We start from the raw sequence: 15,538 nt of genomic DNA on the forward strand, positions 1-15,538 counted from the left end.
GATCTGGAACCACACAGACGTGCTCTACGAGGCACTGCAGAAGGAGAATCTGGCCAATGAGCAGGACCTGGACCTGGATGACATCACCAACAGCCACGCCCGCTGCCCCGCCCCCAACCAGAAGGGCAAGACTCCGGAGGACCCCAACAGCATCGGAGGGCTGAGTCTCAACGCTCTGCAGGAGAAGGCCAATCAGGTCATCACCTACGAATGGGTACGCAGCCACACAACACTGCCAAGCCTTTGGTTTTCCAACTGCCAAGCCTTTGGTTTTCCACTCCGTTTAAGTGGCAGTTGGGTTGTCATCGTGGATTTATGCCGTTTGGAAAACAATTTGAGGACTGCTCATTTAGAATGGATACTGTCATAGGTTTCAGTGAAAATGGGTTATTACCTGTTATTACCTGTGCACTATAATTACACTGTACTGACTTATCTCTCTCGCGCTCTCTCTTTTGCAGGCGAAGGAGATCATGTCTGACTATAAGCCAGGGATTTTGGAGAACTCTGCTAAGATGGTCCTGCTGTTCCACCTGATCGACGAGAGCGTCAGGAAGGGAGACAAGATCTTGGTCTTCAGGTCGGCACAAAAACAAGACCAAGTTTTACTATTTTGTTCACTGTTTTGATCTTAAGTTTTTACACGTTTTTCTTTTAGCCGCTTTAAAACAACTGTTGCCATGTCAAGTCTTAACCGGCGGCAGGTAGCCTAGCGTCTGTGCCCTTGAGCAAGCCACTTAACCGAATTGCTCCTGTATGTTGCTCTGGATAAGAGCGTCTGCTAAATGACGTAAATGTAAAATGGTAGCATATATATACGGACAAACCTCATCTCAACTGGTTTAATTAGTTTGACTGTAATTTCCAAGGACCCCTCCTCACCGTATCGCCCTCTCCACTATGTCTCCTGCAGCCAGAGTTTGTCCACCCTCTCGGTCATCGAGGAGTTCTTGGCCAAGAGGCCCATACCGGCGGGCAGTGCCAGAGAGGGCCACAACCAAAACTGGCTCCGCAACCACAACTACTACAGTATGTTTTATTTGTGCTTCCCATGACTGTATTTTGTGTGTGTGTGTGTGTGTGTGTGTGTGTGTGTACATACATACATATGTAACGGATGTGAAATGGATAGCTAGTTAGCGGTGGTGCGCGCTAATAGCGTTTCAATCAGTTACGTCACTCGCTTTGAGACCTTGAGTTGAAGTAGTGGTTCCCCTTGCTCTGCAAGGGCCGCGGCATTTGTGGAGCGATGGGTAACGATGCTTCGTGGGTGTCAGTTGTTGATGTGTGCAGAGGGTCCCTGGTTCACGCCCGGGTATGGGCGAGGGGACGGACGTAAAGTTAAACTGTTACACATACATACATACATACATACATACATACATACATACATACATACATACATACATACATACATACATACATACATACATACATAAAGTATTCAGACCCCTTTTTCCACATTTTGTTACGTTACATACAGCCTTATTCTAAAATGGATTAAGAAAAGATATGTTCCTCATCAATCTATACACAATAACCCATAATAACAAAGCGGAAAACAGGTTTTAGAAATGTCTATATAAGGTCCCACAGTTGACCGTGCATGTCAGATCAAAAACCAAGCCATGAGTTTGAAGGAATTGTCTGTAGAGCTCCGAGACAGGATTGTGTCGAGGCACAGATCTGGGGGAGGGTACCAACACATTTCTGCAGCATTGAAGGTCCCCAAGAACACAGTGACCTCCATCATTCTTAAATGGAAGAAGTCTGGAACCACCAAGACTCTTCCTAGAGCTGGCCGCCCGGGCAAATTGAGCAATCGGGAGAGAAGGGCCTTGGTCAGGGAGGTGACCAAGAACCCGATGGTCACTCTGACAGAGCTCCAGAGTTCCTCTGGTTACATGGGAGAATCTTCCAGAAGGACAACCATCTCTGCAGCACTCCACCAATCAGGCCTTTATGGTAGAGTGGCCAGATGGAAGCCACCCCTCAGTAAAAGGCACATGACAGCCTGCTTGGAGTTTGGCAAAAGGCACCTAAAGTACTCAAAGACCATGACAAACAAGATTCTCTGGTCTGATGAAACCAATATTGAACTCTTTGGCCTGAATGCCAAGCGTCACGCCTGGGGGAATCCGGCACCGCTCATCACCTGGCCAATACCATCCCTACGGTGAAGCATGGTGGTGGCAGCATCATGCTGTGGGGATGTTTTTCAGCGGCAGGCACTGGAAGACTAGTCAGGATTGAGGGATAGATGAACGGAGCAAAGTACAGAGATCCTTGATGAAAACCTGCTCCAGTGCGCTCAGGACCTCAGACTGGGGGCGAAGGTTCACCTTCCAACGACCCTAAGCACACAGCCAAGACAATGCAGGAGTGGCTTCGGGACAAGTCTCTGAATGTCCTTGAGTGGCCCAGCCAGAGCCTGGACTTGAACCCGATCGAACATCACTGGAGAGACCTGAAAATAGCTGTGCAGCGACGCTTCATATCCAACCTGACAGAGCTTGAGTAGGATCTGCAAAGAAAAAAGGGAGAAACTCACTAAATATAGGTGCCAAGCTTGTAGTGTCATACCCATGAATACTGGAGGCTATAATCGCTGCCAAAGGTGCTTCAACAAAGTACTGAGTAAAGGGTCTGAATGCTTATGTATATGTGATATTTACGTATTTTATTTTTATACATTTGCCTTAAATGTCTCAACCACTGCTGTCACCACGTCTCTGACTCCATTTATCCAGTGATGTCTTTTACTGTAGCTATACAAACTGTTATTCAGCCTCTCCAACCCATGCTGCCGCTTTTCCTATTGACTTGCATTGACTATCGCCACCTGCTGGTTATCTTGGTATCTCTCCATTGTTCTTGGTCCTGTGTGTTGGAGACCGGGGAATGACTCTTTCTATGGTTCCTTTCTTTAGGACTGGATGGGAGCACGTCTGCCTCCGAGAGAGAGAGACTCATCAACCAGTTCAACGACCCGTCCAACACCTCCACCTTGGTCTTTCTGCTTTCCACCAGGTAATAGACCTTCTCAGGAGCACACTGGCAGAAATAATTATCATTTGTTTATAATCGTACTTCTGTACAGTCACACTAGAAACCACATTTGTTACAAACACAATCCCTCATTCACACACACACTCTCTCTCTCACACACACACAACATACACACCTCAGGTCAGTGACGTGTGCTTCTCCCCATCCCCAGGGCTGGCTGCCTGGGGGTAAACCTGATTGGGGCTAACCGCGTGGTGGTTTTCGATGCCTCCTGGAACCCCTGTCACGACGCCCAGGCTGTGTGTAGAGTATACCGCTACGGCCAGAAGAAACCCTGCCACATCTACCGCCTGGTCTGTGACTTCACCCTGGAGAAGAAGATCTACGACCGACAGATCTCCAAGCAGGGCATGTCTGGTAAGTAACCAGCTAACCAAACAAACACATAGAATGGAATAGAATAGACACTGACTACATACAGACTATACACTGGCCTGCCGAGTCTACTAGGCTTACTATTACGTGAACCTCTATCAGTACTGCAGTCTACTCTTACCCCAAGCCTCCCCTGCTAATTGCACTTCATCCAGGCCAGTCCACTTCACTAGCATACGAAACATTGTGTGTGATGTACAGCAGTTCTCTGAGCTCTGTCGGACTCTGCAAAGTCATGACTCCTCTCAGGCTAAGTGCACTCCATGCATCCCTGCTCTACTTCACACGCACCACGGCCAAAGTGCTTTGACATAATTGTTTTTTTAACACGTTACATCGGTCCTCTCCAATTTCAGCTATGCTGTATACACAAACTGAGAAGGCCCACACTCTTAGAATTTTAGTTGAAAAATAACATCAGATTTATTCCGTTTTCATACATGGCCAGGGTTTGCTGTATGCCACGTTTCATGTCGCACTCAGATAACTTTTCATTTAGCTGGTGATGGTCTAAAGGCACACAATCTTCTCCTCTGTATTTGTGTAGTAGACTAACGCCTTCTCTTCCCTCAATCCCTCTTCTCTTCTCTGCAGACCGAGTGGTGGATGACCTGAACCCGATGCTGTCGTTCACACGGAGGGAAGTGGAGTCTCTGCTGCACTTTGTGGAGGAGGAGCCTGACGTGTCACAGGTGCAGCTGCAGTCCCGCCAGGAGATGGAGGCGAGCATCAGACAGGCCTGCCAGCTCTACCCTCACTTAGTCACCAAGGTAACAGATCATCTATGTACACACACTACATCAGACAGGCCTGCCAGCTCTACCCTCACTTAGTCACCAAGGTAACAGATCATCTATGTACACACACTACATCAGACAGGCCTGCCAGCTCTACCCTCACTTAGTCACCAAGGTAACAGATCATCTATGTACACACACTACATCAGACAGGCCTGCCAGCTCTACCCACACTTAGTCACCAAGGTAACAGATCATCTATGTACACACACTACATCAGACAGGCCTGCCAGCTCTACCCTCACTTAGTCACCAAGGTAACAGATCATCTATGTACACACACTACATCAGACAGGCCTGCCAGCTCTACCCTCACTTAGTCACCAAGGTAACAGATCATCTATGTACACACACTACATCAGACAGGCCTGCCAGCTCTACCCTCACTTAGTCACCAAGGTAACAGATCATCTATGTACACACACTACATCAGACAGGCCTGCCAGCTCAACCCTCACCTCATCCCCAAGGTTAGAACTACACGAGATAGATAGATCTGTGCACTCTTGACTTCTAGGAAGATTTTAATCTACTTAACCCCAACATTTCTCCAAGTTTTCACCATCATTGTAAAGCCCTAGTTATTTTGTTGCTTTGACAAAGTCATTTCTGAATATTATCATTTATTTAGTGATTCATTTTAAGGTATAAAAAAACAACAATCTGTCCCTCATTTTAAGCTCAACCCTGTTACTTGAACCGAACTCTCATTTTAATATGGTGAAACGAATCCTTAAAAAAAATTTTTTAACATCTAATAGTCAAAGCATAGTGTAAAAGGAGGTGAGCCGGTTCTACTCTTTTTGGCCATTTTATGGGGTTTTATGGTGGAAAACTGAGTGGGTCGAGCATGACACGGCAACCACGTTACCCATAGATATACAGGGTAGAATTATTTTTATCAATTTGCTCTTTTTTTGTGAAGCTTGCATTCAATCGCCCCTCCCTGTTGCACATGACAAGCTTTAATTCCCCTTGTCACAATGAGATGAATGGCTAATTTAAGATGAAATCGTCAACCCTGTTACTTTAGGTGTGTGTGTGTGTGTGTGTGTGTGTGTGTGTGTATATATGTGTGTGTGTATATATATATATATATATATATATATGCCTTCGGAAAGTATTCAGACCCCTTGATTTTCCCCCCACATTTTGTTACATTACAGCCTTATTCTAAAATGGATTAAATAAATACAAATCCTCAGCAATCTATACACAATACCCCATAATGACAAAGCGAAACAGGTTTTTAGAAATGTTTGTAAATGTATTCAAAATAAACAGAACTACCTTATTTACATAGGTATTCAGTACTTATGTGAAAGTAATATTTTTTTTATTTATAAATTAGCAAAAGAATTCTAAACCTGTTTTTGCTCTGTCATTATGGGGTATTGTGTGTAGATTGACGAGATAAAAAAACAACAATTTAATCAATTTTAGAATAAGGCTGTAACCTAACAAAATGTGGGAAAAGTCAAGGGGTCTGAATACTTTCTGAAGAAACTGTACATATCTATAAACACCATACAGTATTAAACACTCTACCCACATCTGGTGACCAAGGTTAGAACTACAATAGATTTCACTATTTCATATGGGACGGGTTTGCTGCCCAACTGTTAGATAACCTCTATTATTTATACTGAACGTACAAAACATGCTCTTTCCATGACAACCTGGATTCACCTGGTCCGTCTAACGCTACGATCCCTTATTGATGTCACCTGCTAAATCCAATTCAATCACTGTAGATCAGGGGTTGGCAACCTAAGGCACGCGTGCCAGCCTTGGCACATGAGGGTATTTGCTTTGGCCACCCCCCAAAAAGAAAAACATAAATGGATATATTGATTGTATTATTCTTACGTGGCTGACTAAGCCTTGGCTTGACGTTTATTATCTCACTTATTACATTTTTTTTATCAACTGGAGAAGATCATTGAAATTGCATTGGAATTCACTGCAATGTTCAAGTTCCCATGTCAACCCTGATTTAGCCAATGGGCATTCATGATTTTGCATGAATTTCATATTATTAGTTCAGTGCAGGATGACCCGCCTCTCCCTCCAAATTCAAAACCAGCACTGAAGATGAGAGATTCGTTTTCACGTGGCTATCAGCTAGCAAGCCTTCTTTTGTTATTTAAAAATGTTCAGGGCGCAAAATGTCATCAGCAAAGACAAATAAGGCAGACGCTCATTTGTTTCCTCTTGGACAAAGGAATATGGATTAGTTTTACTGAAGGACCGGTCTGTTTGCGCCCCTGTGTTGTAAAACTGTTGTTTGTCGGGCATCAAGTGTACGACATCATTTTGAAACGAGACATGAGAAAAACATCAAGGGTGAGGCGGACAAGGCTGAAGGAATCAAGGGCCGTGTCCAGGCATGAAAAGCAAAGCAGAATGTTTTAAAATCTACATGCAGTCAAAATGCAAGCTACCGAGGGGAGCTACAAAACACAGTGCGTTGCTAAACATAGAAACCCATTTACTAATGGGAATATATCAAGGAGGCTTTCCTCAGTAGTTTGCAGGCTTTATTTGATGGATTGCCTAACGAAGACACAATCATCTCATCGATCAAAGACATGCCTGCGTCTGCCAGAACTGTTGAAAGGGCGCGTTACAGAGATGGTTGAAAACGTATAGGAGCAGCAAACTGCAGTGTTAAAAAAAATGTGCCTATGTGGCTCTTGATGAGAGTGGATGTGAATAACATTCCACGTCTGGCAGTTGTTGCAAGATACTGTGATTCAGAGCAGGTACGTGAGGGGCTGCTTTGTCTCAAACCCTTGCATGATACTACTAAAGGGGAAGATGTAGCAAAAGCCTTAACAGATCATTTTGAGGAGAGAGGTGTCGATTTTCTTAAACATATTCGCTGTTTACAACTGCCGGTGCCCCCGCTATGGTGGGGAAACAAAGGATTCACAAAGCTGATTTTGAAGAGGAGATTGGCCACCCTGTGTCACTATATCATTCACCAAGACAATCTGTGTTCTAAGATCAAGCCTGTGGTGCTAATGGACAGTGCCTCTGTTTAGCGAGCTGTGGAATTCTTCCGTTTTGTAGGCAATTAGATATTCAATAGACACTTAGTTGTAATGCACGTATGACAATCATAACTGGCACGCAGATCGTTAGAAATGGTAGGATCAATTGTAAATTGGCACTCCACACAAGAAAGGTTGCCGACCCCTGGTGTAGACGAAGGGGAGGAGACGGGTTAAAGAAGGATTTTTAAGCCTTGATACAATTGAGACGTGGATTGTGTGTGCGTGCCATTCAGAGAGCGAATGGGCAAGACAAAATATTTAAGTGCCTTTGAACGGGGTATGGTAGTAGGTACCAGACGCACCGGTTTTAGTGTGTCAAGAACTGCAACACTGCTGATTTTCACGCTCAACAGTTTCCTGTGTGTCGCAAGAATGGTCCACCACCCAAGGGACATCCAGCCAACTTGACCTAACTGTGGGAAACATTGGAGCCAGTATCCCTGTGGATTGCTTTTTACACTTTGTAGAGTCCATGTCTCGATGAATTGAGGCTGTTCTGAGGGCAAAGTGGGTTGCAACTCCACATTAGGAAGGTGTTCCTAATGTATTGTACACTCAGGATATAATTCTCATTTTACTCAAACTACTCTCCATGTCGGTCTCTCTAGCAACCCTTCCACCACGATTCTCTCCTGGTGGACCGGCGGGAGATGAAGCTCACCAAAGCAGAGAAGAAGGCTGCCAAAAAGAGCTACGAGGACGAGAAGCGTGCGTCGGTGCCCTACACGCGGCCCTCTTACGCCCACTACTACCCCGCCAGCGACCAGAGCCTCACCAACATCCCTGCCTTCAGCCAGCGCAACTGGTGAGATGGTCCCCCGAAGACAGACATTCTTTTAGTTCCTGTTTTCACCCGATCAATCTATTTTCTCAGTAACATACTGTACAATACTACAATTGCTTAGTCAATGTGATACCAAGTTTTTAATTCCTTTAAACTGTTCTTTTCACCCTCCACCCTCAATTTGGACCGCCAATTCACTACCTTCTCATCTTTCCTCTCCCTTGACCCCCCCCCCCCCCCCTCTCTTCAGGCGCCCACCCCCTCGCCAAGATGAGAAGCCCGTGGCCAGCATCCGCCCCGTTCAGTCAACTCCAATTCCCATGTTGCCTCGCCAGGCGTCTCATGCCTCCGCCTCCACGGCGGACTCCGACTCCAGCTCGGGCTTTCCCGTCAACTACCTGCAGAAGGCAGGCGTCTTCGTCCAGAAGATCGTCACCACCACAGATATCGTGATACCAGGAACCAACCGTTCAACTGATGTCAAGGCCAGGATCAGTGCAGGAGAGAGCATCCACGTCATCAGAGGAACTAAAGGGACCTACATCAGAACCTGTGACGGGAGGATCTTTGCCATCCGTGTTGCAAGCAAGCTCAAGGCTGGGGAGGAGAACTCAGCCGTTGCACCCAAAAGTAACGATCCCAACTCAACTCTTAGTCAGTATAAATTCTACCCATTTGGTCCATATGGATCTGTTTTTGAGTGCTGATGGTTTCTGTTAATCTAGACCAGAGAGCAGTATCTGACCCGTCTGTCTTCCCTCCCCTCCCTCAGACACCCAGAAGGCATTGGAGGACTCGACGAACAGCACCAGCGGCTGTGTGACTCGCCCGCTCTCCCCTGACAGCCCCGAGATCCTGAACGAGCTCCAGAGGTACACAGCTGCAGCCGGAAACAAGATCCAGCAGCAGCAGGCCTCCAAGGCTCCGTCTGCAGGATCCTTGGAGACGGCGCTGGCAGAGAGCACCAATGGCAGCAGCATGACCAGCCATGCCAAGCCCTGGGGAGAGACCGCGGCCCAGCCCAACACAGACTCCACGGCCGCCCTGGACCTGATGGGCACCAAGCGCAAAGCCTCCACCCCGTCTGCCGACGAATGGGCCAACAACAAGCAGCTGGCCACCGGCAAGCGCACCTCAGCCCCGTTGCCCCCCCGGGGCTTTCCCTTCACCGGGGGTTACGGCCTCCCGCCCATGGGCCTCAACCCGGCCATGCTGGGTTCCATTGAGCAACCCCTTTTCATGGGGGCTGGCTCGCCCTACTTCCAGCCCCACAGCCAGATTGGTGACCCCTGTCTCATGTTCCCCATGACCTCTGACACCTTCGGCCTGGGGGACGGCACCCTAACTAGCTCCTCCTCCAGGTCTTCCTCCTCCACCACAACCAGCTCCTCCTCGGCTGCCTCTGACTCGGCCTCCCTGGCTCCCTTCATGCTGGGTGCTGGTATGGCTGGCATGCTACCCCCAGATTTCCCCATGTCCTACGGCCAGTCCGTGGGCATGTACCCTAGCTCGCTGCTCCCTGGGGGGCTCCCGGCCGCCACCCCAGGCCCCGCTGGCTCCAGCTTCCTCTCCCACTTCCCCTCCTCTGGCCTGATGGGGGCGGGGCTGGGTCGCTCTGACGCCCACGGCTCGGCAGAGAACGCTGGTAGTAGCTCAGACAGCGATGACGATGATGTCATTGAGGTGACTGGACAATGAGAGCCTCCAACCGTAGGGAAGAGGCATGTGGGTTGTAGGGGACAGTTAGTAGGTTGTTGGTGCTAGGAGATCTGGAGAGGAAGGGACAATCAAGCCCCATCCACCTCTACTAGCCCTTTTTCCCATCCCAAGTGCAACATGCACGCCTTTCAGAAAATGAGTCTGTATTGGAATATAACACAAACTGGACAAAGCAACAAATCCTTATGCTGAATATCTCATTTAAAAAGAAGAAAATAGAAGAACTGAGCGCCAGAGAGAACGTAGATGAAAAGGAAACGGACTTGGGGCTTCCAAAATGTTCTGTCCTGTCCTGTCCTTATTCAAATCGCTGAAGCGACGGCTGGGTTTGAACCTGCAGTGACCCTGAATCGCCACCAGGGTGTACTGTTTGTTCAGAAGACTGACTAATTTGCTTGGTTGTCTTCAATAACTTTTTTTTGCATTTTTCCAACAGTTGATGATAGACTAGGTTAATAACTAACTGACAATAGCCTAGAGTTAATAAATCAAATTGAGAGACATAGTTGGTAGTAATTATGGTCTGGCCCAAAATATCTGTTAGATGATATTGTTCTTGATTGTCATTATTTGCTACTGAATATTATTTTATGTGGTAGTCCTACTCTAAAACTGTTTTCAAAATCAATTTGATTTGCTCTTGAATTAACTGCCAGGACAGAAGTGTTGAGTTTTTTTGAGAAATTGGATGATAATCTGAAAATGGACTAGTCGAGACTGAAGTCAAAGAAACAGTTAGGCTCTTTGTTGGGTGAAAATTTCAAAGTAAGAACCTTCAACTCAAAGAATGTACGCTTATTTACGCCTTTAACGCAGATCTTTGGGACAGGCATCACTTTTGGGAAGATCTGATTTCCACGTTTTATGTCATCTTCTCCATTTTTCTAATTGATTGCCTGTCCATAGGTGATGATGTGAAAACTGTGCTCTTGCGAAGCACCAACTGTCCAAAGGGACGGTGAATTAAAAATGCCTTGCCTCGGTCTCTGAATGTTACCTAGTGGGAGTAGAGAAACAGCGAGACGGGCAGTCCTAGGACCTGGATCTCACCCATAGTCTTACTGTAGCTTTTCTAAGTGATGCAAATATGACCTGTGACCCCTTTGTGTGTGTCTCCTTCCCTGTCTGTTTCTGCATTGGGTACCCAAGTGTTCTAGAGTAGTGAACTTGTCTCATAATGGCTCGCTCTGTCTCGGTGGATAGCTTGAACGCTTGTTTTCTGTTCCTTTGTCTCATCTCTGGCATACGTGATTTCAACTGAAAAACAAACAGGGTTCAAGAGGTCATTGTCAAACCAAAATAATTTGAGCAAATTCAAAAATAGCTGTGCCAAAAAAAACTTAAAGCAGGAGGATCATTCTCTGAAGCGACCGAATGTCACCAACTGCTATTGGCCTAAAGAAGAGGGTGTCTTTCGAATTTGGTCACAGAATGTCATTACAGACCCTGTTGTGAGCTCATTGTAAAAGGGGGGGGGGGGGGGGGGGTCAGGTGTGTGAGACCTGGTTCTGTTTAAACAGCACTTTCATTTTCGTTACTTCTGACTGTTACTGCCCCTCTCATTACTTACATAGACTTACTGTCTCAATCCAACCCACTTTGGGAAGAGGGAAGGCCAGCCCACCAAGTCCCTAGCCTTGAGTCTCTTCAGCAAGAGCTTTAAACTCCAATTCTTGCATTTATTACGATACCCTAGTATCATCAGACTTCTTTTCATTCATACCATACTTAATGTACTTTTCTTTTTTCAATGTTTGAATTTACCAAATTAATGTATTTATGACCGTGCATATTTATTCATTCTTATTTTAAATGTTTGTACTTTTTTTTGTTCTGTTTTTGTTTGTAAGGGGATTTTTTTTAATGTTAATTTACTGGAACACGTCAATTATTGTGTTCCATGACTTGAGAAATGTGGTATTAGACATCTGACTCAGTGTGTGTGAGTTTCAGGACCAACCAGTCACGGGCGGTCAAACCACTCATTAGCAGAGAGAAAATGTCACCCAGTGTTTTTGTTTTTGTTCATATCATCCAGATGTTCATTTGAATCTATATATCCTAATGGCAAATGAAAGCTAGTTCCCTCAGTTTTCAATGTTTTCAGTTGTTTTACCAACCGATCTTTTTCATAGCTTTCTACTTGAATTTCAGTATTTATTTATAAATCGATTCAGTCAGCCACCAACTGACTGTCCAGTAAATTCCATTTAGTTAAAAGGGATACTTTGGGAAGTTAGAGGTAGTTTTTGCGAGCCAATGCTAACTAGCGTTGGCACAATGACAGGAAGTCTAAGTATGTGCTAGCATGGTTAGCAAAGCCTGTACAGTACATCGTTTGTGAATGGACATGTAACAATGGATGGCTTTAAGATCTTTTGTAAATAAAATTGTTTTGAATGGCATTTCAAGTTCATTTACTTTGATTAAAAACGCAAATGTTTAATCGCACACTAATATCTTATCTCGCACACAGATTCTCAAGCACTATCTGAACATAAGTAACTCTTTCGCTTAACTTTTGGAGGGGACTGAGCATTTGGTCTAGAGACCTGTCCAGAGTCATATCCATCAGATGACATGACCTAAAATCAGAAGAAGAGGGCAAAATTGAGAATAGCTGTCAGCCTAGATGACAATGCATTAAAAAAAGTTGAAACAAACACGTTCGATCAAAACTGTTCTCTTTACACGAAGACAGGTTTACTGTTTTGTATGTAGAATTAATTTATAGTTGTCTGGTGCGTGCTTTTAGTGTTTACATCAGCGTTGGTAAAATGAGCTGTCTGCCAGCCTTCAAGTTGATAATGTTTACATGTTTTGACTATGAAACTGAAGTTCTGTACATCGACTTCGCCAGTGATATCTTAAATTACTTAGAAGCCTTAGATTTTCATCATCAGCTATGCAAGCAGATTCTGTTCAGTTGTATCTGGGAACAAGTGCTTTTACGTATCTTAACATTGTAAAAAGGAATTCCATGATGTCTGCTTTTTCCAGGAAGCTTGGCCACGGTGGACTGGATGTCACTTGACGTGTTTACCGCTCTTTGGTGTTGTAGCTCTGTGTTACCGTCTGATCTATAATGTAAAGTTGTCACGGCTTGGGAATGGGAGATGCAGGCAGAGATCTGGGACTGTCACACTGCCATGGTTTTCTGTCCCAGTATGGGTCCTCTTACATGACCAAGATGCGTGGATATTTGTGTGTTTTGAATTGAAGACTCTGTTTGGGTTGCCTAACCTTGGTCTTTTACATAAACCAACCCTTTACATAAGTCGAGCGTTCACAGGGATTTGGTTCATGCAAATTGTCTCCCTCACCACCATCGCAAGCTCACAATTTAACCTCACAGTACCAGTGGTTTGTCTTTTTATTCTGTAAAAGCAGAACTGTTATTCAGAGAGATGCATCAATATTCCAAAATGCTGACATTGACATTTGAAACACTACCCGAGCGGTACAATTGCGTCCAGTGTTGTGGCTCTTGTTCTCCATAAGGAAAGTACCACTGAGGCATCCCAGATCCAAGCATGTCTCATCTGGGTCTCGATAAAACAGCCTTTGTCTCGTGTTTTTATCACTGTAAGTGGACAAGCGCATTATAACTCTGCTTACTTTACACATTTTTTTGTTGTTTGCGGGTGTTTTCATTTGTATGCCTGTCTTCAGAGGACAACGTGCAAACGCACCATTGTTCTTTGCCAGTCAAAGGTCCCTCAAATGTTTTTTTGTTTTTTTTGGTAGCCAACCATTATTCCACTGCATTTCCTGCCAGTGAGCTATTCACGTTATCTTGGTTTGATTTCAGATCAGATTTTGCTGTGCTCTCTCTCTATCTATGATGTTTGATTCTCATAGAGTTCTGCTGGCAGAGAGTTTTGTCTTTTTTTTTTACACCTGAGAAATGTGAATTCTTTAGTGTAATATTTTTTATGGCAATTAATTACTGAATAAAATGAATGTGTACGCAGTTATCCCAGTCATTTCTGTCTCTTTAATCAATGCGTGTTCAACACGCACATTTTTTTTAAACCTTATTTTACCAGGTAAGTTACCTGGGGAATAGTTACAGGGGAGAGGAGGGATGAATGAGCCAGATGGAAGCTGGGGATGATTATGTGGCCTTGAGGGCCAGATTATAATTTAGCCAGGACACCAGGTTTTACACCCCTACTCTTACAATAAGTACCATGGGATCTTTAGTGACCACAGAGACAGAGAGTCAGGACACCTGTTTAACGTCCCATCCAAAAGACTGCATACACCGAGCAAGGTCCCCAATCACTGTCCTGGGGCATTGAGTTCTGTTTTTAGACCAGAGGAAAGAGTGCCTCTAACTGGGCCTCCAACACCACTTCCAGTAGCATCTGGTCTCCCATCCAGGGACTGACCACAACCAATGCTGCTTAGCTTCAAAGGCAAGCCAGCAGTGGAATACAGGCTAGTGTGCTGCTGTCCATCTCCAAACATGTCAGTTTGAATACATTTACGTTTTAGTAGTCAGATTAGCTTCTCACTACTCAGACAGCTAACACTCCATTTGTAGCCAGTCCAGTAAAAATCTATAGAATTCCATATAGAATCCCTAAAATGTAATAAGATCTCTGGTAAAAAAAACAACATCGTGATGATATTTGAGGTAAGTATTCCAGGTGGGCAGAGAGATGGACCAGGGATGATGTAAACACACAAGATAATAAGGATTGGACCAGGGATGATGTAAACACACAAGATAATAAGGATTGGCCTATCACAAGAAACAGATTGCAGGAGAATCCTCAAAGCAAATAAATGTTGGGTATTAGGCTATGCATAAAGAGCTGGAGACTGACAGGCAGGCACCTAGACTAGAGCATCCCTTGACTGCTATGGGGGATGGGGGGTTGACACGAAATGGTGCTAAATTTGAAATAAATCTAGTCTCTGAAGAGCAGCCTAGCCTAGATCATAATCCAAGTAAAAAAGCTATCCATGACCCATAGACGGATTGGTTGTTTAGCAACAAACTATGGTGAAAAACAAACTGGGTTGGCAACATGTAAACTATTTTGTTTCCAATGTTAATTGGAAACGCATACATTTGCACAATGAGCACTTGTCTCTCAAACACATCATTACAGCTGTTGGTTAGTTAGCTACTGCATTTGAACTATATTAGCATTGACATGAAATCAGTCAAAACACCTAAAATCATGATTCCCAATTCCCCACATGGCAGTTTCTTGTCATTGTTGGTAGCTATCTGGCCATCCAAAATCACATCTCACAGACTTCTGCTTGTCAGCTAACCCATCTATAGGCTGCCCTACCATGTGGAGCTAAATGAGGGTGAACAGGTATCTGGCGAGTGGAACAAGATGGCGGGTACGCGGGAATGGTTGTCAGACTTGGAGATGGAGTCAGGGGAACCCATAGAGGTCGACCAGAAGACGGGCAGGGAAAAAAAGAAGAAAGTGGAACACATGAAGAGTAAATATTGAGTGCTGCAGAAAGAAATTGAACATGATGAGAGTGAGGATGAATTAACTGCGGTGGCAGGTGCGGACCGCTGAGTTTGAACCTCATTCAGATGGTGATAAAGATGATTTTGGCCCAGTGGGAGTGAGATTTTGGGAGAGAATGGATCCTTGCCTTCTGGCTGATCCATATGTGGTGTCAGGTTGGGTGGAGAAAAGCGGTTGGGGAATGTTGGGTCGTGAAAGTGACTTGAAGTGGAATCGTGTCGTTTTTTT

General features: G+C 45.0%; 1 protein-coding gene across 2 annotated transcripts in view; it reads left to right on the forward strand.

Annotated features, from left to right (window-relative positions):
* LOC120059443 (helicase ARIP4-like) overlaps positions 1–13,780 on the forward strand; it is a 32,051-nt gene extending 18,271 nt beyond the window's left edge. Inside the window, exons 12-20 of one of the 2 annotated variants that reach the window (XM_039008491.1) lie at positions 2–214; positions 462–580; positions 914–1,029; positions 2,931–3,030; positions 3,221–3,426; positions 4,039–4,214; positions 7,909–8,105; positions 8,335–8,738; positions 8,857–13,780. In XM_039008491.1, the coding sequence (XP_038864419.1) occupies positions 2–214; positions 462–580; positions 914–1,029; positions 2,931–3,030; positions 3,221–3,426; positions 4,039–4,214; positions 7,909–8,105; positions 8,335–8,738; positions 8,857–9,782 (2,457 nt within the window). In that variant the 3' untranslated portion in view covers positions 9,783–13,780. The remainder of the gene's footprint in view (position 1; positions 215–461; positions 581–913; positions 1,030–2,930; positions 3,031–3,220; positions 3,427–4,038; positions 4,215–7,908; positions 8,106–8,334; positions 8,739–8,856) is intronic. The other variant, XM_039008492.1, reaches the window with a different exon arrangement.
* Positions 13,781–15,538: the final 1,758 nt, after the last annotated feature.

This window comes from Salvelinus namaycush, chromosome 14 (assembly GCF_016432855.1).
Source record: "Salvelinus namaycush isolate Seneca chromosome 14, SaNama_1.0, whole genome shotgun sequence".
NCBI classification, from domain to species: domain Eukaryota; kingdom Metazoa; phylum Chordata; class Actinopteri; order Salmoniformes; family Salmonidae; genus Salvelinus; species Salvelinus namaycush.